General features: G+C 52.2%; 1 protein-coding gene across 6 annotated transcripts in view; it reads right to left on the reverse strand.

Annotated features, from left to right (window-relative positions):
* The window catches only part of GRIP2 (glutamate receptor interacting protein 2), a 95296-nt gene that overhangs the window by 20353 nt on the left and 48246 nt on the right, over positions 1 to 26697 (reverse strand). For 3 of the 6 annotated variants that reach the window (XM_053218896.1, XM_053218895.1, XM_053218898.1), the window contains exons 2-11: positions 10563 to 10643; positions 10140 to 10275; positions 9102 to 9247; positions 8339 to 8425; positions 7752 to 7827; positions 6387 to 6601; positions 5383 to 5530; positions 5101 to 5270; positions 2893 to 3018; positions 2415 to 2564 (exon numbers count right to left, since the gene is read on the reverse strand). In XM_053218896.1, the coding sequence (XP_053074871.1) occupies positions 2415 to 2564; positions 2893 to 3018; positions 5101 to 5270; positions 5383 to 5530; positions 6387 to 6601; positions 7752 to 7827; positions 8339 to 8425; positions 9102 to 9247; positions 10140 to 10275; positions 10563 to 10643 (1335 nt within the window). Of the gene's footprint in view, positions 1 to 2414; positions 2565 to 2892; positions 3019 to 5100; positions 5271 to 5382; positions 5531 to 6386; positions 6602 to 7751; positions 7828 to 8338; positions 8426 to 9101; positions 9248 to 10139; positions 10276 to 10562; positions 10644 to 22986; positions 23133 to 26697 lie in introns of those variants that run through there. The other 3 variants (XM_027042723.2, XM_053218899.1, XM_053218897.1) reach the window with 2 other exon arrangements.

Genomic DNA, 26697 nt, shown 5'->3' on the forward strand with positions numbered 1-26697 from the left:
ATTAAGGGAGACAGCTCCTGGGACTGCCATGTTGTAAAACAGAGGATTGTGATGTGTGATGTGATGTTGTAAAGTCCTCTGTAAAACAGAGGATTGTGATGTTACGTTGGGTTAGTGTTGTTCTAATGCTAGTATAATACCATAATACGTAGTATGCTGTTTTTGGTAACAGCTTTATTGAGATACAATTCACCTAACATAGCATTCACCAATTTAAAGTGTACAACTTAGTGTGTTACAGTGTATTAACAACGTAGTACAACCATCAGCACAATCAAATGTAGAATCCTTTCATCATCTCAGAAAGAAACCCCATTCCTTTTAGCTAGTGCTCCAGATCCTTCCATCTCTCTCGGCCCTAAGCAACCTCTAATCTATTTTCTTCTCTATGGGTTTGCCTATTCTAGACATTCCCTGTAAATGCAATCCTATAATATGTGGTCTTTTATGTCTGGCTTCTGTCACTAAGCGTAATATTTTCAAGGTTCTCCTTTATAAGGCTAAATAACATCCCACAGTATGAATACGCCACATTTTCTTTAACCGTTCATCTCTCTCTCTCTCTCTCTCTCTCTCTCTCTCTCTCTCTTTTTGAGAGAGAGAGCGTGCATGAGAGCAGGACAGGGGCACAGGGAGAGGGAGAGACAATCCTAAGCAGGCTCCATGCTCAGTGAGAAGTCCCACAACCCTGGGATCATGACCTGAGCCGAAACCAAAAGTTGGACGCTCAACCAACTGACCCACCCAGGCGCCCTTATCCATTCATCTCTTGATGGACATCTGGGTTGTTTCCACCTTTTGGCTAAAATGAATAATGTTGCTACGAGTATTCATGTATAAGTTTTTGGGTAGACATGACATATTTTCATTTCTCTTGGGCATATATCAATGTGGAACTGCTGGGTCATATGAAAATTTTATATCTGTTTGATACATTATGTTACTTAATATATATTGTTTTATATTCCAGATATAAAAACATCTGTATTATTAATAGGTATTATGTATTAAATATAATTTATTATATTTAATTCTATTATGAATTCTATTATACTATTATGCCTTTATTACTATTTTGTTATACTTTATATTACATGTTACAATCTGTGTAATATATTATATTGTTGCGTATGTTGTATTGCTATAATTTTCATAGTTCCATCCCTAATAACTAGAATGGTGCTTGGTATATAGGAGGTGTTCAAAATGTTTAACTAATTAACTAATGGTTATCATCAATAATAATAATAATAATAATAATACTTTACTACTCATCCATCTTAGGAAAGGGACAGGTAAAGGTGTCCCAAGAGCCCTTAGCCTCCACATGCCCCTGCCTATGAACAGCATTTCTGAATCTTTTTACCTACACACCTCCAGCTTTGGTGGTTGACAAAGGAGGTTGGTAAAGACGTATTTTAATCTCTTATCTGACTCTGAAGTGTTTCCATTTTCACCTTGGCTTCCAGGAAGCTCATAACCGTATTTAGCTCCTTTCCAGGAGATTTGTATTCCTCTTCTCCCTCACCTGGTTCAATTCCAAATGGCCCAGTTAACCTTTCATCCTTCCTGGAGGCCTCTACAACTCAGAGCAGAAGGCTGGATAAACTCTCTACGTCAACAAAGGAAGGACTTTTCCCAGGAAAGACTTCAAAATTCTTGGCATTCTCGTGACTTTTGCTAGTTCCACATGTCTCCTGTATTATCATTCACTACTATTTGTCTTTACATTCACTCACTTTTTAAAATACTTATACCTTCATTTCAGAAGGGAACTACATATATAGTGATTGCAAATAGAAATGCCTATAAACAAAAGGTAAGTAGAAATCTATACGTGTGTGTATATATGTGTGTATGTCTACACGCATATGTGTATATATACATACAGACTGAACGTGAAAATTACCACATGCTGGATGGCTAGCCTCAGGCCTACATGTCTTTGTCTTAGGGGAAATTAAAAAAATGTCAGGGAAGTGGTAAAGACGTAGCTGCACCACGCTCACACTTTCTCCTTGAATGGATCAGAACGAATCCAGAACGAAAGAAAATGAAATGGAGTTCCTGCAAGACCTTTGTGCAAATCTGAAAGAGGAAAGCTTTTCAGATTCAGGTATCCTCTCCTCAAGGCACTTTAAAGTGAGGTGCCTCTTTGATGGTGAGGTCTATCACCTGCTGGGAATTTTCCATAATAAATGTACAAAGTAACTGGAACTCATCAGGTGCATCCTTGTACACTGCACAACCTACCCAACCATCCAAGGCAGTCTGGCATACCACTCATGCTATTTAATGACCCCACAAACATAGAACTGGGGCCCTGCCCCAAATGCCCCCATTCTTCAGCAAATCTCTCAGGATCAGGCATACATGTAGCTCAAAGCGGAGGGAAGAGCCCATGGTTTACTTACATGAGCTCTTGTGCTCCCTTCTTCGCTGCCTCCTCCGCCCCATTGTGGTCCGGGGGCTCATAGGGTGGGATCCACGGGGAAGGGTGCTGGGGTTGGTGCAGGGAAAGGCATGATTCATGGTCGGCGAGGAAAAGGGAGTTGAGGACAAGGCTGAGGAGATGAGAGCACAGCCCCGTGAATCCCAGAAGGGCCTGCCACCTTGCCACACAGTGGGTGCTAGGCAGCCACCCCAGCACAAGGCGACACGGGGACGCACTCCCCCTTTCACCTCAACCACTGGCTGCGTGACCTCAGGTAAGTCTCTCCCACTCTGGGCCTCAAAGACTGCAGGGTTTTCACAGACCTGGTGAAACCCAGCTGCCAGGCTCATGTCGCCACTAATGTGCTGGGTAATACCGGGCAGACCCCCTAACTTCTCTGCGTCTTGGTTTCCTCCCCTATGAAACATGCACAAGCCATGGTGAGATGGGCACATTACATCGGCTCTGGTCCTGGCCGGCAGGTGTGGCCCAGGTGGGCGTCCTGCAGTGGCCGGGCCGCGGGCTGTGGCAGGAGAGCACGCAGGGGTCCCAGCGATGTGGCTGTTCGCTCCTCTGCACCTTCACTGTGACCCAAGGAAGAGGAGACAGAGGTGCAGGTGTTAGGGACTGAGCGAGTCTGGACTCATCACGCCCCCCTGGAGGGCAGGCTCCCATCTGCAGGATGAAGCAAGAAGAGCAGGACCAGACAGCCCTAGTTTCCCCAGAGCCAAGCCAGGCATTCATTCGGATGCCGCTCATGTGTCCTGAACCCCCCACTACGTGCCAGGCACTGTGCTCAGCTCTCAGCCAGGCGGCAGCAAGGATGGGAGGGAAAGCAGGCCCAGCCTGAGAACTGGCCCATCAGCTTTGGGCAGCGCGGCTGGCAGACCCCACTGGGCCCCTGCGCCTTTAGGATCTACTGCGGTGCTGTGGCCTGGGCAGCCCTGGCCAGGGGCTGAGCACATGGGGGCACTAGGGCCTGGCTGTTTCTGCCCCATGCTGGGCTCTCGAGGCAACCTATGCTCCAGGGCCGAGGAGTTGGCCGAGGTCTGCTCACCCCTGCACTGCAGTCTGAAGCTGCTCTGGCTTCCCGCCCCCTGCCCTCCAAACTTCCGCAGGCTTTACCCCCAGATGAATTCTTTGCACTCTCCTCCATCTGCTTCCCACGGGACTCCAGCGATCCTTCCTCCCCCACCTGCCCCACCAGATCTTCTAAACCGGCTGCCATGCAACGCCTCCTCCCAGACTGCCCCAGGTCCCGCCTTGGCTCTTCCTTCTGCTGTGGGGCTTTCGGGGGGGCCAGCCTGGTGCAACGTGCCCATGGACGGATGAGTGAGAACCCAGCTATCTCAGCCCAGTGACTCCACCCCCTGTGCAGCACCTCCATCCCACACAGGGAGGGCACGGCACACAAGCCAACTCAGGAGCCAGCTGCCAGGTCCTTGAGACAGGCCACTTGGCCCCTCTGTGCCTCACTGCCATTATCTGTATAATGGGGCTAAGATAGTGGCTGCCTCCCAGGATAACGGGGAGGATGTGAACGAGCTACCACATAGGACGTGCTTAGAGCAGTGCCTGGCACCTAGTGGAGGCCCACAAGGGCCAGGAGGGCTGTTGGCAGCCGTGTGCCCTCATGAGGCACTTCAGGGGTGCCTCTCTGAGCCTCAGCTGCCTCAACCTCCTCTGGAAAGTGGAATAACAGCAATACTGACCTCACAGACTCGTCCCTAGGATGAAAGGAGGCGACCCATGGGAAGCCCCAGCCCACAGCAGGTGCTCCATATGTGACTCCAGCTCAAGCCCCAAAGCCTTCCGTGTCAGGCCCTGGCTGTGGCTTGATGGGGCCTTTTCAGACCCTGGCAGAGACCACACAGATGGACCCTCCCCAACACCTGTCTCCCCGCATTTTATTTGAGGGGTTTCTTTCTCTTCCAGATGATCAATCGGGTGTGCCAGGCTGGGATTCACACCCCTGGGCTGTGCTCTATCCTCTACCTCGGTTAACTTCTCCCAAGCCTGTGCACGTGGGGTCCTCACTCCCATTTACGGACGAGGCAACGGAGGCTGAGAGATGCAGAGGCTGTTCAGCTGGGGCAGTGCTGGCATTTGAACCCAAAGCCCAAGGTCTGGAATGCTAGAGGCACTTCCCTGCCCCAAGTTCAGCTCTGCCCTCTGGTCTCTTAGACCACCTGCTTCCTCTGCTCTTGGACTGCCTCACACCCAGCTCTCTGCTCTGGTCTGGGAGCCCCCAACTCCTCAAAAGGCAGGGCTCTTGGTCCTCCTGACTGACTGGCTGCCCCCTCTGGTCCTGCTGAGGACAGTAAGCTGAGCCCCAGATCTAAGCTCTGAGTAGCACAGAGCACAGAAGGACTGTCCCCAACCTTGGTCTAGCTGTTGTATTTCTATTAATACAAAGAGTGATGGAAACAGCCTTGGGACACCCACCCCAGCAGACTGTCAACACTCAAACATTCAGGTTGTTTCTCTGCCCCACCGGCCCAGCCTCGGCTGCTGCACTTGACAGTCTGAGCTTCCCCATGGGAGTGGACGTTTGTTCCAGTAAATTTTAGCCTGCCCAGGGCTACAGTCCTAGGCCTCTGGGACCCTGTGCAATCCTCCCCATCTGCCCTCAGGTTTGGGGGCTGAGACCCTCCAAGGGGACCCACCTGCCTCTGACGGTTTCAGGGGCCGCCGACTTTGGGGTGCTGGCAGGATCTCTAGCCGCACTTTCTCTGACACGTTGGCCAGGAGCTTGGTGGCCTCCAGAAGCGAGCAGTGTGCTGTGCTGGTGCCATCGATGGACAGGATGTGGTCTCCAGCATGTAGGGCCCCACTCCTGGCCGGGCAGGAGAATGAAAGGGGAGGCTGGTCTGGCCAGAGAGAGCTCAAGGTGGCCTCTCCCCCGTCCATCCCTGGCCACTACGGGGGCAGCACCCAGTGTGCCTCACCTGTCCACCACACTGGCCGGCTTGATGCGGTCGATAGTGATGACTGACTTGTTCCGGTGGGAGCCGGTGGTGAGCGAGATCCCCAGGGCAGACCCAGGCGTCTTGGTTATCTCCACTATCAAGGGCCCCGAAGCATTGGCCACTGTGTCTGGCACGTGGAAGGAGACAAGAGTTCGAAATGCAAATATTGAACGCTTGCCTCCCCAGCCTCAGTCGGCTATCTCAATTTAACCCCCACTGCCAGGGAGGGATTACTGTACCCATTTTACAGACGGGTAAACTGAGACGTATGGAGGTAAAGGCCTTGTCCAAGTTCACACAAACACTCAGCAGCAGAGGAGGGTCAGGAACTCAGCTCTGAGGGGCTCTGACCCCACGGCTCTGCTAGACAACACTAAGGTGCTCCCACTTATGGAGAGCCTGCCATTTGTCTACAACCTTTTCCCATCTCAGAAAACGGCACCCCCATTAACCCACCCAGTGGTTTAAATACTAAACCTAGCTCCTTGTGCTCTCGACTCCCCTGCCCAACCCCCGCCACTGTGTCCAAACGTCAGCAAATCAGACCAAATCGACTTTCATCATATTTCCTGAATGCAACCTATCTATGCTTCCCAGGCAACCAGCCTGGTCCAGCCACCATCACCTTTCTCTCCCCTAGCCTTTCCCATCTCTCCCTGATGTTTTCTTTATTTTTAGAATGCCACTTATTGCTATCTGACGCCTTCCATATTTGATTTATTCTGTTTACTGTCCACCTCTCCCCACCAGAAGGTGAGCTCCCTGAGAACAGAGGCCTCGTCTGTATTGCTCTCACCTGGATCTCCAGTGCCTCAAACAATGCCTGACACATAATGTTTATTGCCCAGAGAGGCTCAGAGAGGCTAGGTGCTGGTCCAAGGTCACAGAGCCTTTGCAGTGGTGAGGATTTGGGTCTACTACCCCTTGCCCCAAGCCCTGGGCCTCTTTCTGCCCCAACCCTAGTCCTCAGACCCCCAACTCACCTGGGATGGCCACATCATATTCCACCTGGAAGAGCGCCTCGTGGCTGCACTGTTGCAGCGTGGCCATGGCGGTGGCGTGGCTGGCCCCGTGCAGCGGGATCCCATCAACGCTGAGCAGCCTGTCGCCCACCTTCAAGGAACCTTCCCTGCAGGGAAGGGCCTGGTCAGCCAGCCCGGCCTCAATGAGCACTGTGCACAGCCCTCCCAAGAGGGTGCTGGGAAAGGTTGGGGCACGGGGGACAGAGAGGGGCAGGCAGTGGGTGAAGGAGAAAGGGACGGAATGATGAGTGAGGGAACGTAGGAGGGAGTCCATGGGTAAGCGGCTGAATAAATGAAGCGGGCAGGTAAGGATAGCTGGGACCAGCGACCAGCTCTGACAGCTCCCCCCTTTCTCGGTGCTTAATAAATTCATAGCCCCAGCTCAACCCTAGAACATCTGAGTGGGGACGCCCAGGGATACAAGAGAATGCCAGTGCCCAGAAAGGACACCAGCCCTGTCAGGGCCACACAGCATCAGGGGCGGGGCAGTCTGGAGGCTTCATGCTGCCCGTCATGAGGTCCACTCTCACTGCGCCCACTCTGGCTCCTCAGCAGTGATTCTGGCCTGGTGACAAATGCACCTGGGAACAAATTCAGCAGGGGCCCCAGGAGAGGGGCCTGAGTGGGGGTTCACCTCGGTTTGGGTCAAATCTCCACCCTGGAGTGCTTGCCCCAACAGATGGCCAAAGCTATTCTGGGAGGTTCTATGAATAGCTCATCACAGCCTCTGTCCCAAGAAAGGGTTTAGATTTCTGACAAGGCCGTTCCAGGCTTCTCTTAAAATGGCCAAGACTCTCCCACTGGGGAGGTCAGGGGTCAGGTGCTGGGAACCGGACACGTTTGTCTCCCACATTCTCGTCTCCTGGCCCTGCCTGCCTGGTCCTTCTGGGCTATGCCCAGGCAGAGCCAGGCAGGGTGGCACAGCCAGGACTCCAGACGCTGCGTTATAGAGGCCATAGCGGCACTGCTAACAGGGCCCCCGAATCTCTCACAGCAACTCCTAGGGGCTGTAGTATCCGCCCCATGCCACAGATGGGGAAAACGAAAGCCGGGGAAGGGAAGAACAACATAATGCCAAGGCTTGCTTCCCTCCCCACCCCTGAGACAGTAGGTTGTTGGGGAGGAAAGATCTTGGGGTCTCTCCCGTTTGGCATTGAGTCCTGCTCCACCAACAAGTCCAAGTGACTCTGAACAAGGTGTGTCCTCTCTTTGAGCCTCAGTTTGCTCATCTAGAGAACAGTGGTTTCTGGTCTGCCTTCTTCACAGAGGAGCTGGGGGCAGTCAGGGCAGGGAAAGGCTATATGGTTTCTTCTGGTTCAGGCTCACCTGTCTGCAGGGCCGCCAGGCCGGACACAGGTCAGGACGAGCGGGCGGGTCTTATGTACGTCTTCATGGGCACCCCCTGGACAGAACTCAACAAGAGGAATCAGTCATCTACCCACTCTTTCCCTGATGCCTAGAGGCCCCGACTCAGCCCCTAAACAGGCTCCCTTAACTAAATCTGTTTTAGGACCTGTCCCTTCTATTCAAGGGCCCTCTTGTAAGATACCAACCGTAAATCCCCAGAGCTGGAACAAAAAGTAGGGAACGTGACCGAAATCCTTTCTTAAATGGCTTGCTTCCCTTCCTATGATCTCATCCTACTTCCCTTTTTGCCCTGGTTGCTAGGCAGCTCCAAACTTTGTTCTCAATCTCACTCCCAGCAATCATGCACCCTTCATTGCTTGGCAAATGTTTCCATTTAACATTTGACTTAATGGCCCTGGGTTCTTTAGAGTCAGAAGCAAGAAGCGATCCTATCTATCCATATACCTATCCCTACAACCTCATTAAAGCAAAGCATGTGTTCACACATGGAATTAGCAGTAGCCTCCTTCCCACCTCTTGGCCCCAAGTATGACTCTTACACTGACCTCTGAGGACAAAGCCAAAGCTATTGCCCTCCTTGTACAGGGAGACGTCCACTGTCTTTGTGACGATCCCTGGGCTGTTCTCAGGGGCTAGGGAGAAATAGAGGGCTCCTTTGAGTACCTCAGTCACATCACCAAGCCACAGACATCCCCAAAGCTCATTCTGGGAGAATTGGGTGACCAGACAGAGATTACAGGGAGGGTAAACTTCCCCCCACCCCAGTTTACAGGTAGGACAAACAAGACTTCAAGGGACCCTTCACCTTAACATCCACTTAGAGAGAGGCCTGCCCAGGCTCACACAGAGACCACGACAGAACTCAGACGTGAGTCCATGGCTATGGGCTCAGGCCAGGGTTGAATTCCAGTCATTCAAATCTTAAGACTTTAGACCAGCTTTGAAAATTCAGAGCTAGGCTAAACCCTTGCCCACTGTACTCTGTGCAAGCTGGCGGGGTGAAGACACCAGTAGGGCTGGGAATAACTGTTTCAGCCCCCATTCCCCAAACCATCCCCCCCCCCCCCCGCCATGAGGAAGAAATCTGGACGCTACATGTAAAAAACGACAATGGGTTATAAACAGGGCCCTGCCACCTCCTGGTGACACCACACTACAGTTGCAGCCGAAGTCCCTAGGTGTGACATAGGCCGGTCTTCAGGTCCCACCCACCCAGCTGGTCCCCACCACCCAGGTGCTGGCAGGGAGGCAGCTGTGTCTACCCATGACTAAGGCAGTGGAGAAAGTTCCCCGTCCAAGGGCACCCACCGGGCGGGGGCAGCTCATACTCCACCTCCAGCACCACGCGCTCGCCCACATTCTTGAGCAGGGTGATGATCTCATCATGGCGGAGCCTGGTCAGGTGGATCCCGTTCACTGACCGAATATAGTCGCCCACGTTCAACAGGTCACTCCTGGGAGCAAGGAGGCCAGAGCACATGCACGGTGAAGGTGCCAGCATTCACACCCACTCTTCTGTTGAATCCTTATGATCTCCGAATCCCCATGTCACAGACGGAGAAGCAGTGGCTCAGAGAGGTCAGACATCGTCCAGGGTCACACAGCGGGTCAGTAAGAGAGTGCAGATTCTAACCTACACCTGTCTGACACCCAGGCCTGGCATTTCCCCCGATGCCGGCCTGCCTGCTTTTCCTCCTGCTGGGGTGTTGCCCTCATAGTTAAGGCTCCGACCAGCCTCAGAGGAGCCTACAGAGTGGCTGGATCATCTCCTTATTTGCTGTTTCCTAGAGCTCACCCTGGCTTCTAACCACTAATCTTCTGTTCTATTCAACTGGACGCTACCGGTGCCTGCCCTGTGTGAGGCCCAGAGAGGTGGCAACAGAGAGGCTAACCCCCAAGTCTCATGGAACTCCTGATCCAAGGGACCCTCATAGGCCAGACGACAGGAAAATCCAGAGTGATGTGTGCAGAACTGGCACGCAGGGCCATGTGAGCAGAGCAGAGGAGCCGCCTGGGCCTGGGGTACGGGGGGCCTCCCAGAGGCAGTGTGGATGGATGAATAGGAGGCTGCCAGCGGGGAACAGACCTTCTGGCAAGTTAACTGCATGTGCAAAAGCTTGGAGGGCCTGGCAAGAGTGGGATGCTGTGGTCGAGCCAGCCCCTTGAGTAAAGGGGAAAAGAAGAAGCTGGGGCCTAGAATTACAGCCACCACTGACCGGAGGCCTCCCTCCAAGGAGCACTGGGGCGCTCCTGCAAACAACTGACTGATGGCTTTACTGACAGCCCTGGTACCTTTTCCGCTGGCCCCTGCCCGCCTCCTCCTGCCCCACGGAGCCCACTCCTCACCTGGCTGCGAGCCCCCCCGGTCTCAGGTTGGAGACCCTGGGCTTCCCATCCTTGTCGGTGCCACCTGAGATGGTTAGGCCCAGTGTGCTGCCTTCCTTCTTGGTCAGCTCCACCACGGTGACCCCACGGAACTCCTCTGTCAACAGATGGGGGGCTGAGCGGGCAGTATGGCACAATTCCAGGCCCCCAGCTCCAATACAAATGAGACCCACACTTGGTAAACAGAGCACCTGGCTGCAAAATGCTGGGTAAGATCATCTCCTTTTTACACAAAGAGGATCAGAGAAGTTAAGTGACCGGTCTAAGGTCACAGAGTGAGTCATCGGCAGAACCACTGCCGTCTGACCCCCCCCCCCCCCCCGCCCGCTCTGAGCCACCTGTGCCTCCAGGACAGAGAAAGGGGAAGGGGAAGAGGCTCATCACCTGGAATGCTCTGTCTGCGGCATGCCAGGGCCACATCGGTCCCTCCTGCATCCTTGCCCCCTTTGGAGTAAGGTCCATCGTCTGCAGGCAAGAAAGAGAAAAGGCCCTGAGTTCCACTTTCATTTCCGTGCAGGTGAAACCTTTCTGCCTTGGGACTCTTCTGCTTCATGGATGTGACCTGTAAAAGGGGTTCCCTCCTGCCACCGGCTCCAACTGAATCTGCTGGGTGGTGGCGGGAGGGGGGGGGCGGTCCTCATGGCTTCTCCTCCCAAAGGAGGCTCCATCTCTGCCCTTGAGTGGAATAAACTTCTTCTGAACACCACCACATACTGGGGCTTCACAGCCATCCTGTGGTTGAGTGTCATTCCACTGTGTAGATAGAGAAGCGGAGGCCCCAAGCGGGACAACTCAGGCGCATAGTCACACAGCTGGGGAGTCACGCCACCTGGATTAGAGCACAGGTCTTGGGGCCCCACCACCCGGGGGCTGTGCCTGCACAACTGCCGGGACTGGCAACTCTCTCCCATGCAGGCACCACAGCACAGGTGAGACGGGGCTGACTGTGAGCAAACTCAGTCAAATGGACCCACTCAGCGCTCCTTCATGAGGACTGCACTTGATTGTTTACAGTTCACATTCTCAGATGTTCTGGCAGCCCGCGAGAAGTGTGTCTCCTTTAGCTTTACTTCTAGAAAACGCTCGCTTTAAGAAGTTTTCACAGATTTCAAACATAACGAAAACAGAATAGTACAATGCGGAGGTTCTCAAAGCATGGCTCCTAGACCGGCAGCACCAGCAACCCCTGGGAGCTGGTCAGAAACACAGATTCTCGGGTCCCACCTAGGACGTAGGACATTAGAAACTTTGAGGATGGGGGTCCAGCAATCTGCATGTGTACATGTTTTAGTAGATTACCCTAACTTACATTTTCATCTATTTTTTAAATTTTATAGACATTAAAGTTCTTTGTCGTGTGCTCTTCTCTGGGTTTTGGGAAATGTGTCCTGACCACCACAACCAAGATTTAGAATAATTCCATCACCCCCAAAATTTTCCCTTGCTCCCCCCTTTGTAACCAACCAGTCCCTGCCCAACCCTCAGCCCCCAACTACCACTGATCTGTTTTCTCTATATATACTCTTGGCTTCCCTAGAATGCCATATAAATAGAATCATGTAGTAAGTATGTGGGCTGTTAAGTCTACTTTCTTTTATTTAGCATAATCATTTGGGATTCACTCCTGTTTTGCAGGGATCAGTGGTTTGTTCCTCTTTTTTTATTTAAAAAAGTTTTTTTTATGTTTATTTTTGAGAGAGAGAGAGAGAGAGAGAGAGAGAGAGAGAGAGAGAGAGAGAGAGAGAAAGCAAGCAGGGAAGGGGCAGAGGGAGAAGGAGACACAGAATTCAAAGCAGGCTCCGGGCTCCAAGCTGTCAGCACAGAGCCCAATGAGGAGCTCGAACTCATGAACCGTGAGATCATGACCCAAGCCGAAGTCGGATGCTTAGCCACCCAGGAGCCCCAGTTTGTTCCTCTTTATTGCTGACCGATGTTCCACTGCAGGGATGCATCTGTTTGCTTAGCCATTCACCTACTGAAATACATTTCCACTCTTCCCAGTTTGGTGCGATTTCACAGGGGGCATAATAAATATTTGCATATAGATTTTTGTTTGAACATAACTTTCTGTTCCATTTGGGTAAATACCCAGGGATGGGATTCTGGGTCACATGGTAAGGATGAGGTTAACTTTGTGTGAAACTGCCAACCTGCTTTTCAGGGTGGCTGCACTATTTGTGGGTCCACCAGTAATGTAGGAGGGGTCTGGTTGCTTCACATTCTCACCAGTATTTGGCAATGTCAGGTAGGATTGGTTTTTTGTTGTTGTTGTTGTTGTTGTTGTTGTTTTAATTTTAGTCGTTCTAACAGATATGTAGAGGCTTCTTACTGTGTTTTTTTAAAGACTTTATTTTTAAGTAACCTGCACACCCAACGGGGGCTCAAACTCACAATCCTGAGATCAAGAGTCACATGCTCTCCCTGCCTGAGCCAGCCAGGTGTCCTTCTTATTGTGGTTTAACGCACACTTGCCTAATGACTATGATGTGGTACGCTTTTCCTCATTTGCCACCCATATATATCTTCATTGGCGCAATATCTATCCAAACCTTTTCCTCATTTTTAAATTGGGTTGTTTGTTTTCTTGTTATCAAATCTTTATATATTCCAGATTCCTCTGTGTAGATGTAATAATTTTGTGTTTTGCAAAGGCAACTCTGTCACACTGAAGTTTGAGAACCACTGGTATAATGAATCATCTTTACCCAACATCTAGTTTTAACAATTATTAACACTTTGTCATATTTATCCCATGTATTTTTATGTTGAGATACTTTAAAACAAACTCCAGATATGATGAAATTACACTCTAAATATTTCAGTATGCATTAAAAAAAGTGGGAACACATTTCTTAAATAGCAAAAATATCACTATCACACCTTACAAAATTAAAATGATTTCTGGGGCGTCTGGGTGGCTCAGTTGGTTGAGTGTCTGACTTCAGCTCAGGTCTTAATCTTGCGGTTCGTGAGTTCGAGCCCCACATCAGGCTCACTGCTGTCAGCCAGTCAGCACAGAGTCTGCTTCGGATTCTCTGTCTCCCTCTCTCTACCCCTCCCTCACTTGTGCTCTGCCCAAAATAAATAAATTAAAAAAAAATTTTTTTTTAATCTTTATTTATTTTTGAGAGAGAGACAGCGTGTGAGCCAGGGAGGAGCAGAGAGAGAGGGAGACACAGAATCTGAAGGAGGCTCCAGGCTCCGAGCTGTCAGCACAGAGCCCGACGCGGGGCTCGAACTCACGAACCGTGAGATAATGACCTGAGCTGAAGTCAGACGCTCAACCGACTGAGCCACCCAGGTGCCCCAAAATAAATAAATATTTTTTTAAATTCCTTCATTATTAAATTACTAATTAAAATCCACTCCATATTCAAATTTTCCCAACTTCAGTAAGTTTCTAATTTCAACGAGTACAATTTTGGTTTTAGAAAGTTGTGTTTGGTTCTTTTGCTTATATCCTTGTCATATATTGTTCTTTCCTTATCTAGTGCACCTTACAGGTCTCTAATAATTTTAAATCTTTGCAATGTTCATCTATGACTCAATTTTCTATTACCTCAGACTCTTGAGAGGTGTTTCTGCTGTCTGGGATGTCTGATGACTCTCCCTCGTGGTGAACTACTTCCTTGTATATTTGGTAATTGTTGGATTGTGAGTTCATGTCTAGTAGGGCTTCATCTGTGGGAATCTTATTCAGCCTGGTTGAAGGCAGGTCCCTCCAGGGTCCAGAGAGTATTTGCAATTCCTTTCCCTCAGTGCCTGCCAAGGCATTATTTATAGAAATATTGGCTCAGGGGTTCTGGAACCAGGGGAGTAGTGTGAATTACAACCTTCAACAGATACCAGGGGCACATCTCGGAAACCCAAATCTCAAGACCTAGCTGAGACAGACATTCTCTCTCTTTGGTAGATGGGTGGGTATTTTCCAAGTCCCCACTTTCGCTGAGGGTATGTCTTTTTAAAGGTCCTGGCTTTATGCTGGGGTGTGAGTTCCAACTAGGGAAGGTATAGGGACATCATCTCCTGTATCCTTAAGCTATTAAAACCTAAGCCTTTGGTTGCCAGACCAGCAAACACCTTCATTCCTGCTGCCCCCCCCAGTAAGGAAGCTTATCAGCCTACATGCATCCTGCTGGTTTTCAGCTTTCTCTTCATTTTTTGATTAGAAATGTACTAAATTTACAGACCAATTTGTGGACAGTTGACATCTTTACAATATCAGGTCTTCCAATCAATGAGCATGGTCTACTCTTTCATTTATTTTTGTCTTCTTTAATCTCTGCCAAGAATATTGTATACTTCCACGGGCAAAGACCATGTACATCTTTCATGAAATATATTCCTAGATATTTGAAGTGTCTTAATGCTATTGTAAATTAGATTGTTGTTCAAATTTAATTTTCTAATCATTTGTTGCTGATATATAATAACAGAGTCGATTTTGTATACTGACCTTTAAAACTCCCGTATTAATTCTAATAGTTTATCTGTAGGTTCTCTGGGCTTTTCTGTCGTCTGTGAAAAATGACAGGTTTTTTTTCTTTCTAAATGTCATACTTTTTATTTCTTTTACCTGCCTTTTTGCACTGGCCAGACTTCCAGTGCAAAACTGACAGAAGTGGTTATGAAGGCCGCCCTTATCTCCTCTCCAATGCACCCTCTTCATTTCCTATGAGTTTATCTGTGCATCTCAAAAGAGTTTGAAGCTGGAAGGCTTCAGGTTACCTGCTCTGTGATAATGCCTGAGCCCTTGCCTCTCCACAGAACTTGTTTGTCTTAGACACTGTGCATACTCTGGATTCTCCTCTATGCCCTGGCAGCAGGGGGGAAGGGGGGCTCACACATCATACACCAACCATCCACACCATCCCCTATATCTCATTTACTTCTAACAGTAACCCTGGGAGGAGGGAGATGTTACCATCACTTCCACTTGACAGATGAGAAAACCTGAGACTCAGAGGGGCAAAGTTCTTGGCCAAGGAAGCTTCTGCCAAGAGCCAGGACCTGACCCCAGGCCCCTTTGCCCCTGTCACCCCACATTCCCGGCCCCCTTAACCAGGTTATTTTTTTCACACTCCTTCTCCAGGTCCTTCCTCAGCACCAGACTGAGATGGGCAAAGACAACTGGCAAACCATCAGGCTGGCAGGCTCTCCCGTGCTGACTCGGGGGCCACCCCTCCCAGCACCAGACATGTCCCATGGGTCTCCAAGGCCTCATGTGAGCCTGCACACATCCCCACCCACCTATGAAGAAGAGCCCTCCTGCTGCCCTCATTCAGGCAGCTCCAGCCTGGCCCAGTGTTAAGGGGATGTGCTCAGGGTTCAACCCATCCTGAGTGCAGGCTCTGGCTCAGCTATTCACCAGCTGTGGGAAGGCCACTCCTCTCCCCAAGCCTCTGGCCATGGCAAGACCTAACTCCCAGCACCCATCTTCCCTTCTCACTCCTCTGCGGAGGCACATGGAAGCAGAGTTGATGAGGAATTAGCCCCTGCAAGGGGCAGAAGCCACAAATCCCATCCCAGCCAGGTCCTTTTCAGATTAGGGTTCAGCGGGGGGTGGAGTCAGGCTGGGCCAAGGTCAGGGCTCAGCTAGAATCAGTCAAACTGGGGGAGCCTGGGTGGCTCAGTCAGCTGGGCGTCTGACTTCGGCTCAGGTCATGATCTCACGGTTTGTGAGTTTGAGCCCCGTGTCGGGCTCTGTGCTGACAGCTTGGAGCCTGGAGCCCACTTCGGATTCTGTGCCTCCCTCTCTCTCTGCCCCTCCCCGACTCACGTTCTGTCTCCCTCTCTCTCTCAAAAACAAATAAACATTAAAAATAAAAGAATCAAACTACAGCAGGTTTCTCAACCTCTGCACTATTGACGTTTTTTTGCTAGATAATTCCACATGGTGGGGGGCTCTGTCCTGCACTGTACCATGTTTAGCAGCATCCCTGCCCTCACCCCACCCCTACTCACGACAACAAAAATGACTCCAGACATTGCCAGATGTCCCCTAAGGGGGCAATAGCGCCCCCACCCAACGCCCTCCCCCTGAAAATCACTGCTCTAGAGTCAGAGTGGGGCTCAAGCTGGGGCTGGGTCAGGTTCAGCAGGAGGTCGGGGTCACAGCACAGCCGGAACCTCAGGAAGGTGAGCCCCTTCACCACCTGCAGCTCTAGCCACTGAGAAACTACCCAGCTCCCCCATCACTCTGCTTTTCCAGACCAAGGCTAGGCTCCCTTCGCTTGCCAGGTGGCAAATAACAAATCAGATAGCAGGTGAGCCCCAAACCATTTCCAGGGCCCCCGCAGTTGGGTCCCCAGCAGCTTTCCTTACTAGCTGCCCCCACCTCATCCCCCAGGCCCTTGTTCATACAAGCCACCACCAATTGAGGCAACACACCATTAAGTATAATGCCTCCCGTAACGGTTCCCTAATTTGCACTTCATTTAGATTCAACAAGATGTTTCTGAGCTAATAAAATGAAAAAGACTGGTTTCTATCAACTCTGTGACAGCGAACATCTCTGGTATTTCATTGTGGGCAATTCCAGAATTAAAATTGGCCTTATCTCCTGCAAATGAGATTCTTGTCACTGGAAAATCCCTCTCTCCTAGGCTGTCCTGGGAGGACCAGAGATAAGCTTGCCGGCTCCAGGTTTGATTCCAGGGAGGCGGTTGCGGGGAGGGGAGAGATTATCTCTTAAGGAAAGGACGGGGAAAGCAGAGGGTCAAGTTCACCAAATTCAGTGCAGCAGGATCCCCAAGAATGGAGTATGAGACAACAGTGGGTTTAAGGTGGTGTTCTGGGCCCTGATATCAAAAACAAAGTACCTAGAAACCTAGAGTGAGGAACGGTGGGATCCCCAAATGCTGGGTTCCGGAGCAGAGGCTGCAGGATGTTGGTTCTGAAAGAGAAAACCCATGTCCTGGGGTGTCCCCACGTGTGGCTTCCACGTGGCCTCTCCTCCTTTTGCACACCCCAATATTCAGATTTTGCTCCGCTGAACCATACGGGGCCACATCGGCCCACAATGACCCCCTTGGGAAAGAGGTGTCAGGACCACCTGTCTCAACCCTGAGTGACCCCGATTCCCTCCCTTCTACAATTCTTTTGCTGGCTTTGGGCTCAGGCTGTGAGCCATCTCTTTTCCTGGCTGGCAGGTGTGCTGTGAACTGAAATTCATACGACTGTGCGCAAAGAGTCAGTGGGCAATAAACTGGGACTTGAGAGACTCTTCTCTAGAAAAGGCGTGTGCATTTTTGTGTGTGGCCTTGATGACCTCTCTTGGAGACTGAAGCCACTCAAGACAGCCAGTTGCTGGGTAAGAGGCTCCTGGATAGCCAAGACCCCGTACCATATTCAGGAAGGCACCCATGAGAAATGCGACCACATTTGCTGATGCCTGTTCAGCAACAGTGCCCCACTTTCACGAGCATCCAGGGTGGGGGGAAACCGAGGCAGCCTTCAAACCAAGAATCAAGGCAAGGCCAGAATTTTCAGTTGGCTGCGTGACTTGAGTCTCTACTTCTCCATCCATAAAATGGGGGTGTATCCCCCCACTGCTGGCTCTAGCCAAGCCAGTCTTGAGAATTTGAGGGAATTATTTACAGAAAATTCTATGGGGGTTCAGACCTTTGTCCTCCTCCCTAGCACAACATGCTCACTCTCTCCCGCTCTGTCTTTTTTTGTTGTTGTTGTTCTGGGACTTGGTAATTATATGCCTAGAGATGAAGGCTTTTCAAAAACATCTTTCCCACCAATTTTCAGCTGGAAACGTGCATAAAAACAGAGATATTTTTATCCGCGTGTTTCTTTTTTCCTGTCTCCTCCTTCCAGCAATGGGCAATTATGAGCTTTTGCCTTCAGTCAATCCGTCCTGTAAGAACTCGCTTCAGAGGGAAATGCATTTCCGCAGCGAAGCCAGCCTGTCCCGGCAGATGCGGGCTGGCCCCGTCAGGGAGCAGAAGGGAGCGAGGACACGCAGTGCCCAGTGCAGGGTATACACCTGGTCCCAGGTCCCACGCTGCAGCCAGGGGCGGGTGGGTGGGCTTCTTTTTTATTTTATTTCTCTTGAAAGCTTTGCTAACTTGCCTTCATTATCTCCATCTCTCTGGGGCCCCAGGGAGCTATTGAGCTCTGACAAAGGGCAAAGGAAGTCTGCCCCTGGCCAGGCTGCCTGTGCCAGGATCCCGCCTAAGCAAGAAAGGGGCGCGGGAGGGCGGGGCGGCAGACTCAGCCTACTGAGCTTGGTTCTGTGGGTCTCCAGGAGGGAGCATTCGGCCTCTGAGGGGGGACCACTGAGAAAACACATGTTCCGAGGCTCAATCTGGGGGGAACAGGAAATGACTGCGTGACAGCCAGCCACCAATGGGGCCAGCCCAGCCCCGGGGCGCTGATGAGAAGGGGGGCCCCACTTTCCTCGGCGCCCAACGTTGACTGCATTCAAGTACAGTACTCAGGGGCCCGTTGCTGACCCTGGGGCAGCAGCCGCTCACTGCTCCCACAGGCCACCCAGGATCTACCGGCCCCAGCTCCGCTGTTCCCACCTCTGCAGGCATGGCTGGTCTGATGGAAAAAGGAAGGACAGACTTTGGAGTTAGGCCAACTTCAGAGTCTGATTCTAAACCCTGCTGCCCACTGGCTAGGGATCTAGGACCAGCCACTTCTCCTCTCTGAGCCTCAGGCTTCTACTCTGCACAGTGGGGGGCGAGGGCCCGCCTCATGGGTTGGTATGAGCAATCTAATTAACATTATAGGGTACACACAAGCCATGAAACACGGGAGTTCTCTCCCTGTCCCCGTTACTGACCTCGTTAGAAAAGTTTTCATAGATTAATAATGGTAACAACTCCTTTTGATGAAGTGCTGGGTGTTGTGCTATGCACGTTATAAACATCGTCTCATTTAATCCTCACTACCCTCTGAGATGGTATGATCGTTATTCCCTATTTACAGAGGGGGAAACCGAGGCACAGAGAGGTTACCTGACTTCCAATGGTAAGAAGCAGGGTCAAGATTTGAACCCAAGCCGTGTTCTATGAACTTTAAAATTATTACCACTTTAGGGGCGCCTGGGTGGGGCTCAGTCGGTTAAGCATCCTACTCTTGGTTTTCGACTCAGATTATGATCTCACAGTTTGTGAGTTCGAGCCCCGCATGGGACTCTGTGCTGCTTGGGATTCTCTCCCTCTCTCTCTCTGCCCCTCCCCTGCTTGCTCTCTCTCTGTCTCTCAAAATAACTAAACAAATAAACTTTTAAAAATTAGTACCGCTTTATCCTCACGATAATCCTATGTGGTGGGTGCCATTATCATCCTCATGTTCTAGATGAGGAAAATGAGGCACAGAGAGGTTAAGGGACTTACCCAGGGTTACACAGCTCCTAAGCTCCTAGTCATGGAACCCCTCCAGCCTCCTACCTCCTCCTACCCTATGACAGTCTTGGGGAGTCACCAATGAAACCATTTTATTTCCTGGCGGTGGCTGCCTAGAGCAGTAAAAACTCATTTCACTCCGTGAAGAGTAAAAGCAAAAGTTCCTGCCACAAGTGACAGTCCCTCGGCCTCCCTGACTTTGCCAGATGACACGCGTCCCTCCGCCAGCTCCCTCCACTCCAGGTCCCGGGTCTTCTCGCTGTTCCACACACCAGACTTGTGCCCACCCCACGGCCTTTGCACCGACTGTTCCCTCTGCCCAGAATGCACTTCCCCAGACATCCACAAAACTCCCTCCCTCACCTCCTTCAGCAACTTGTGGAAATGTCATCCTCTCAGGAAGATCTTCCCCAATCAGCCTGTTTGAACTTACCCTGCACCCCACCACCACCTCCCACACCTCCATTACTCTGTATCTTTCTTCATGCACTCAACACCATCTAACAGATCTCACTTTTGTAAAAACTTAGTGATCTCATTTACTATCTTCCTCTGCCCACTAGGATGTCAGCTCCAGAGCGCTGGCGTTTTGGTTGCTGTGTCCCGGAAGGAAAGCATGGCATACGGTAAGTGTTCAGTAAATAATCTGGAATTCAATTCCCACTTACAGAGTAGGAGAAGGGGGATCAAAGAGGTGGCATGAGATTTTTAAAGTCATAGAATTGGAAGAGGCAGAGTGAGGATGCCAATCCAGGCCTCCCTGGATCCATACTGTGGCCTCTGTGGTGGAGGGCCTGGGGTTGCCCCATGGCCATAGCCCCTGCCATGCAGTAGGAGGTGAGGCCTGACAGAGGATCCAGGCAGTGATGGTGAGAGCCCCTCAGAGGAGTGGGCAGCCCAGGCCACAGCAGAAGGACTACCCTTCCCAATCTCTACAACACACATGCATACCCTGCCTGAGCCTTCCCAGGCCCAAGCGATACTCACTGAGGCCCAGCAGGCCCTGGGAACAAAGACCACTTTGTGGCCAGGAGTCAGAGGGGAGTGAACACTGGGAGGGCTGGAGGTGGGGCTTCCTGCCAAAATCCGCATTCAGGCCTCCAGTGTACCCAACCCTGGTCACATCCCTTTCCGCAAGGGGTTAGTGGGTGGTGAACGAGGCTCCCAGGGCATGTGCAGGCAGGAGTCCATCGGAGACAGAGAAAGGGCACTGGGTAGTGCATTCCACAGACCCCAACCCCAAGCCAGGCTCTCACTGAGGAGCTCTGCAAGTGGCCTGACTTCTTATAGCCCAGCCTTCCCTGCAAAATGTGCAGGGTGTATGGAGTGGCCACCTGTTGGCTATCCTTGTCTCCCCTGCTCCTGGGGAGGCCACTCGACCAGGCCTGGCCAGCCAATCAGAGGCCTAGTGATTGTTCAAGGGTGAGCATGTGATCCAAGCTGGGCCAACAAGAGCTGGCCCTGGGATGTTTGCTGGAACTATTGGAAACAGGTTCTCTTTCCTTAGAGATGACTGACCTGGTTGACCTTAAGCTCAAAGGTTATGGGGCCCTCTGGGCACCTCAAGGAAAGGAAAGAGTCTGCCTGGAAATGAAGATTGCCTAAACCAAAGCAGAGACCCAGAGTCCTAATGATGTAAACTGAGCACCTGGATCCCACTGTACCTAAGCTCCACCTTTGGACTTTTCTAAAAAAAAAAAAAAAAAAAAGCCTTAGTGCTGAACATCAAATGTGGCAGGTGTACTCAAGAGGCTCTGTGGCCTGGGAAGGAGTCTAGGGTGGGGGCTGCTGTGGTGAGGATGGGGGCCCAATAAGTCAACAGAGAGAGAAAAAGCCAGGGAGACGCCAAGATAAGTCTTGAATGCCAAGATAAGGAGCTGTGATCAGATTTGAGTTTTAGAAAGTTCCCTCCTAGGGCAGGATGGGAAAGTGGGGTGGAGGCTAGAAGGCCAAGAAAGAGACTGGGGCAAAGGTCCAGGCAGGCAATGCTGAGACCTGAGCCTAGGTGGAGGCCACAGGCCCATGAGGCCCATGAGGTGAGGGAAGACAACCTCCCTGGCAGTGCTCCAGGGGAGGTCTCCAGGGCACTGTTGCACTTGTGGCTCTGACCACTGGAGGACAAGGTCACCCCACTCACCTGGGCCTTAGGTCAAGAGGACAGATATACCCAGGCCAGGGGAGCAATGCCTCCATTTATAGTGTAGTCACCGGGAGGAAGCCGGGGCAGACCACATGGGGAACATCCCAGCTTTGCTACTTCTGGCTGTGTAGCCTTGGACAAGTCACTTAACACCTCCATGCCTCAGTTTCCCCAGCTGGAAAATGGAGAGAAAAATAGTACCAAACTCACAGTATTGTGCAAATTAAATGAGAAAATGCACAGAAAGAGCTTAGAACAGAGCCTGGCACAGAGTAAGATCTCAACAGCTATTAGCTACATTATTCATGTTATTATCTGGGGGTCAGGGGGTGACCCTGTCCCTGCCCCTTGCCATGGGGGGGTGGGGTGGGAGCCTAAGTTCACCGGGCCCTTGGAAGCAAGATGGAGGTAGCTGTGCCATAAAAGTCATCTGGGGCTAGTCCTGCTTGGACACTGCACTGTAGCTGTGGGGACTTGGGTGGGCCACCACCCCTCTCTGAGCCTGTTTCCATCGGTCCACTAGGACCACAGCCCTTACCCTCGGAACTATTTCAAAGAGGTACCATTAAGAGTATGTTGAGTGTAGGAAGGGATTGACAGGGGTAGTCCCAGGGCACTGAGTGAAGGATGACCGGTTCCCGGCTCTTGATAAGCTCGGGCTGGGGTCGGGGGTAGGGCAGGAGCAGGGTTAGGAAGGTAGCCCAGCAGGAGAAGGCTGGAAAGACAGGCGGCCAGACGGACAGATGGAGCAACCATGTCTGCTCCAGAGCCCCTGCCACAGCGCCCATCCTGGGCCCACTTAGGAATGTGGAAGCTGTGTGATACCTGCCCCACTGCATTCGCAGGACCCCGGGGCTCCCCAGCCAGACCCCGGGCCGGGCCGGGACTTCTGCCTCCTGCCAGGAGTGCAGCCTCCCGCCTACTGTAGGAGCTCCCTCCACACCACCCTGAGCTCAGCCTCTGCTCTCACATCTCTGGGCCGGGAGCTCACTCCCCCCAGCTGATGCCCATGCAGAGAGGGGACGCACCTCCCTGAGGCACCTCTGAGGGGCTGAGGGCTGCCCTCTGGAACTCCAGATCTGCCTGCTGCCCCTGCCGTACGGGACAGGGGGCAGCCCGGGGGACTCAGTCCCTGGCTACAGGACAGCAGCCCTCTCATGGGCCCACCGGGGGCCGGGTGTCCCAGCCCTGCACTCTCTCGGGGCTCTGGGTCTCCAGGGAGTGGCCATCCTTGTCTCTTCTCTGGGCAGCAGTTCCGGAGGGTTCAGTCCCATCACTCTGCCTACAGGTTCCCATTACTCACCCGCCTCTCCAGGGGTCTCCCGGCTGAGCCCACACAGCATGTCTGCTATTGTCTCCTCGGCTGCCCACCAACTCCCTCGGGAGCCACGCTGCTCAGCCCTCCCTCACCCTCCCCGGGGAGGGGCTGTGGGAGGGAAGCTCACGGCTCCCACTGGCTGGGCACCGAGTCCACCCACTGCAGCGGGCGGCTCTCTGCTTAAAGGGGACACGGCCACTGTATGACTGGCTCCTGGATGTGGTTCTACACCCCCCGGGACCCACGGTCTGAGTCTGGGTGGGGACCTCTGAAGATGGCATGTCTGGGTCCTCCCGCTGGGTCCCCAAGCAGATGTACCCCTGGAGCCAGTTCTGTTCCTAACTTGCTCTAGGACTTTGGTAAGTGACTGTTCTCCCCAGGCCTCAGTTTTTCCATCTAGAAAAGAGGAACAGTGCCTTCCAAACTTTTTTTTTTTTAAGTAGCAGATTCCAACAGAATCTCACACAGAATCCCAGGACATAAGCCAGATAAAGTGCAGCCATATGCCAAAAAGCATTTGCAGGACTCAGCGTTAGAAATCCCTGAGCTCAGAGCCCCCTGGGGCTCTTCCACTGACATTCCAACTACCTCCTCCAGGCCTCAGTTTCCTTTTCTGTAAGGGAGGGCCTGGGGAGGATGAGCCCAGCAGCCTGCCCCATAGAGCACTCCCCCAGCCTTCGGGGAAGACAGAGTAAGATGGGCAAAGGATCCGCCTGCCTTGGGCTTGATGGGCAGGGGCAGCTGGTCAGAATTCCAGCCCCGGCTGGGCCTCAGCCCTGCACACTCCTACATTCCTCCACGCTAGCTCAGGACTGATGCTAGCTCAGGACTGCCAACCCTGATGGACACACAAGGCCCCTCCGCCCAGCTGCTTCTGCGCTCCATCCCACCAGTGTATGCGGGCACCTACTGAGGGCCAGACCCCGCACAGGTGCTGGGAAGAAAGGGGGGTGATAGGGACACAGGGTGTCAATAGCCTGTATGCCTAACTCCTGCTGAATGCAGAAGAGAGCAACACAGATGAGGTCCCAGCTCCCATGGAGAGTTTCCTGGATACATGGAAACAAATGGGGCTCCAGTTTGTTCTGTGTCCTGCAGTAAATGAAAATGTACAGTACCATGGTTGGGGACTGGGGGCTTCTTCTAGGTTCCTTCCCGTTGCCCACTTCCCAAGGCTGCCTTCTTCTTAGGGTGACTCCACATGTACCGCAGGGGGCAGGGTCCAGGTTCCAGGTCAAGCTCACTGGGCCAGAAGTGAGGCCAAGGACTCAGCCATTGAAGGGGTAGTGAGCACTGGGTCAGAGAGGGGGTCTGAATTGGGAAGAATTTGCTGGGAGAATCAAGCCAGGCAGGGAAGGGGGGGTGCAGGCTCTCAGGTTCGTCCATGGTACCCAGCAATAGTCAGGACAAGGCTCTCAATGACCATGAGCAGGACGCTAAGGGCCACCTTGGGGTAGTCCCAGCTCCATACCAGGCAGGGACATGGCCCTTCTCAGCCTGTGAACCGCCCTTAACAGACGCTCACCCTCTTCTCCTCACCCCTTATTTACAGCTCCCTGAGGGGCCAGCTGCATGGTGCAAGAGCCTTTAGAGCTACATCCGTCCCCTCTTGTAAGAAAATATTTGCTCGCCACACAGATGCATTTAAATGAGCGATGAAGACTGGCGATCTCTCTTCCTGCTCCTTTGGTATTTACTTTTGTGGATGAGAAGCTCCTGGAAAGGTCACGCCATGGGTTATGAGAGAGCTTCCATGCGGTGTTTTTCTGAATGCCCGCTGTGCCAGGCGCTGGGGACCGAGACACCAGGAGACAGGTGGGAAACAGTGTCTTCCCTCTGCCCTCTGTCCCTGCCATCCCACTGAGCACATTTTCCTCTTGATTTTATCCAGAGTGGGTTTGGAAGCAAGTGCTGGTCCATTTTAGAACAAAGCAGGGTTTAAATAAATATCTGGCACAAAGGTTAAGTCACCTGCCCTAGATCTCCCAGCTATGAGGGTGGAGCCAGGTTCACACCTAAGAGTCCTCAGACTCTTGGTTTCGGCTCAGGTCATGATCTCACGGTTTCATGAGATCGAGCCCTGCTTGAGTTCGAGAAAAGCCTTGCTTTTCTCTCTCCCTCTCTGTGCCCCCGACTTGCGCTCTCTCTTAAAATAAGTAAATAAACTTTAAATTTTTTTAAAAAAAGAATGAAAGTCACTGCTGTGTGCCTCTCAGGATTTCAGGGGCTAGTAAAGGGTTCCAGAAGTGCAGATGAGGAGCAGTTGGCTCTGTTGGGGTTCCACCAAGGAAGCGTTTTGAGTCTGACTTTGAAAGATGAGAGGGAATGTGCCCAAGAAGGGAAAAGCCATTGCAGGTGTGTGTCGGGGAATGCAATCCTGGGTGAGAAATGAGGGGACCAGACAGGAAGTGCACATGGAGCCAGGCTGTGAAGGGTCTACTAAGGCCTCCCAGGGGAGCTCCTCAGCCATGCAGACTCTCAGGCCCCACCCTGGCCCACTGAATCAGAATCTGCATTTGAACAAGCTCCCCGGGGGACACATAGAAGTTTGAGAAGTGCTCTGTTAGGAGTCTGGCTTTCATCCTGTAGGCAACGGGAGCCAAGGATGGTTATAGAGCAAGGGAGTGAGAAGGCTCTGTAAGGACCTCAGACCTGCGGCACCACCTGAGGGACAAGGGAGGGGGGCCTGGCAGTGAGCAGCAAGGGTCCCTTCTGGGAGCTGAGAGCAGGCGAAGCTGCTGTCGGTCCTGCTCCAAAGACGACCCCTCTCATCCAGTGAGCGCTGCCAAACTTCAGGGAAGCAGAGGGAAAGGGGGACAGATTGCTGGGTGTGTAAGGTGGCTAGAAGCCAGGCCTGCTAGGGATCCGGGCCGGCAGCAGCTCCCAGTCATGTTTCCAGCACTGTGAGTGGGCAGACAGGAAGACTGGACAACCTAGGGGAGGTGGCAGGGCCACTGAGCCGGTGGGCAGATCCTCCATGGCCAGCGGAGGCCCTGACACCCCCACGTCCTTAGGTTTTGTAAGACAACTGGAATTGCAGTGTGACCTGGGGCATGCGTCCAAGCCTCTGGGGACCTCAGCTTCCTTGCCATACAGCATACTCCCTAGGGTAGGGAGACCACATGTTAATAAGTCAGAAAGCACTTATCCGTCCACTTTCCCACCAAGACTCTCATATACCAATGTTGTGAAACAGACCAGAGAGGAAGAACTTGGAGGTGGCTGAGCACACAGGTCAGGTGCACCCAGGTTCGAGTTCTGGCTCTGCCACCCTTGAACGATGTGACTCCGGGCCAGTCACTTCTGTGAAGAGACTTGGAAGGGCTGCACAAACTGTGACTGTCCAGCACACATGACCTCTTCCCTACACGAAGCCAGGCCTGCGGGGCCCTTCTTAGTGTCTCTTAACAGGGTGCCACTGGCATGATGCTCTCTGGCGTGTCAGGTTGTCCCTGCAGGACACCCTTCGGGACTCCTGGTACCCCTGGACCCCGCCCACCCAGGAGCGGTGACTGCCACAACTGGGACGGAAAACCGAGACCCAGATGGGGCCGTGTCTGGGGACCCCCACCAGCACAGAGTGGGAGCCTGGACCCCAGCCTCCACCTTTCCTCTCAGACCCCGGGGCTGAGTCCACCATGACCACAGGGGAGCTGTACCAAGCCCGCCAGCACCACCACCCTCCCCGACGGACAG

This window comes from Acinonyx jubatus, chromosome A2 (assembly GCF_027475565.1).
Source record: "Acinonyx jubatus isolate Ajub_Pintada_27869175 chromosome A2, VMU_Ajub_asm_v1.0, whole genome shotgun sequence".
NCBI lineage: Eukaryota > Metazoa > Chordata > Mammalia > Carnivora > Felidae > Acinonyx > Acinonyx jubatus.